Source organism: Austrofundulus limnaeus, unplaced genomic scaffold, assembly GCF_001266775.1.
Source record: "Austrofundulus limnaeus strain Quisiro unplaced genomic scaffold, Austrofundulus_limnaeus-1.0 Scaffold933, whole genome shotgun sequence".
NCBI classification, from domain to species: Eukaryota; Metazoa; Chordata; class Actinopteri; order Cyprinodontiformes; family Rivulidae; genus Austrofundulus; species Austrofundulus limnaeus.
In genome coordinates, this window is record NW_013953335.1 from 41,184 (window position 1) to 42,762 (window position 1,579).

At 37.6% G+C, this 1,579-nt stretch overlaps 1 protein-coding gene across 1 annotated transcript in view; it reads right to left on the bottom strand.

Annotated features, from left to right (window-relative positions):
• Nucleotides 1–457, bottom strand: part of rundc3b (RUN domain containing 3b) — a gene marked incomplete in the record, with an annotated part of 20,285 nt that extends 19,828 nt beyond the window's left edge. The window contains 1 exon segment of the mRNA XM_014029643.1: nucleotides 270–457. Within this exon segment, the coding sequence (XP_013885097.1) occupies nucleotides 270–364 (95 nt within the window).
• Nucleotides 458–1,579: the final 1,122 nt, after the last annotated feature.

The following is a 1,579-nucleotide window of genomic DNA, read 5'->3' on the forward strand; positions in this document are numbered from 1 at the left end:
TGTGTGTGTGTGTGTGTGTGTGTGTGTGTGTGTGTGTGTGTGTAATGTGATGGTATGAATATTTAATGAAGGTGTTTCTTCCTCACAAAGACTGGATGTTATTAGAATAAACGCACAAATAATCATGATTTAACATGATTAATATTTACAGTGAGGTGGCCTATATTCATTATAAATGAAGGATATAAATTAATTTGTGTTCCTCCATCTTCAAGCTAAGCTCTGTCATCATAAGGTGGGCAGAGACACGGTGAGTCCATCAGTCCCACCTGCACACCGTCAGCAGATTCCTCCTCTCCACCGCGGAGCTCCTTCCTGCTCCCCGTCTGCGGCTCACGTGCTGCCCCGCTCCAAGCGACGCCATCCCGGCTTCCAGTCCGTGCGCTGACCCGCTCCGCTCCCTCCTCCTCCGGGGTGGACCCGCGGTGCTCTCCTCCGCTGATGGAGGAGGAGGAGGAGGAGGAGGAGGAGGAGGATAGAAGAGAAAAAGAATGTGCTTCCGGTTTGATATTTCAAAATAAAATCCTTCGGTCAATTTAACTTGAGGCCTTTGACAAAAGTGATGGAATGTGCTTCCGGTTGGTTTTTCAAAATTAACTAATTTGATGTCTGAAAGAACTCTACGTTTCCGGTTGGAGTTTTTAAAGTAAAATGATCACAAGAGAGATGTAATCTGCTTCCGGTTAGAACTTTAAAATAAAATTATCCACAAATGTTTTAAACACTAAATGTTTATTCTTTCGTTATTTTCCATATTGTTGTTATTTTATTACATTGCTATTTGTTTTGATAATATTTTGGATTTGGTCAACAAATTGATAAAGTGACCTTTTTTCCACAGTGAGGTCAAACAGCGCCACCTACAGGTGAGAAACAAACATCCTGTTTCCTGACACCTTATGTGCCTACAAATATTTTATATTCTTATATTTGTACAAATAATTAATTTTTAATATAATCCAGCCTTTTACAACTTTCAAAGAGGACATTTGTCTTCTTCACCAATTAACCACTTTATAAATTAAAATCACATTTTACATTATCTGTAAACTGTTTCTGTCTTTGGTACAATGATTTGTGAAAATAACCAGTGGTGGGCACAGTTCCCCTAAAGCACTAAAGCACTAATAGGGGAACTAATTTCTTTATTAGTGCTTTAGGGCTTTTGCTCATTTTAAAATTTGTTAGTGGATTAGCACTTGCTGAACTTATAGGCTAAATTTCAAAGCACTAACAGGTCTATAAATGTTATTGATCATGTTAATGTTAACAGCTGAGGGTGAAAACTATCACACATTTTGTTCACATGTGTCCCTGATCCACCAGGTGACAACATGTTAACAACATGTTAACAACATGTTAACAGCATGTTAACAGCATGTTAACAACATGTTAACAACATGTTAACAACATGTTAACAACTTGTTAACAGCATGTTAACAGCATGTTAACAGCATGTTAACAACATGTTAACAACTTGTTAACAACATGTTAACAACTTGTTAACATGTTGTTAACAACATGTTAACAACATGTTAACAACATGTTAACAGCATGTTAACAGCATGTTAACAACATG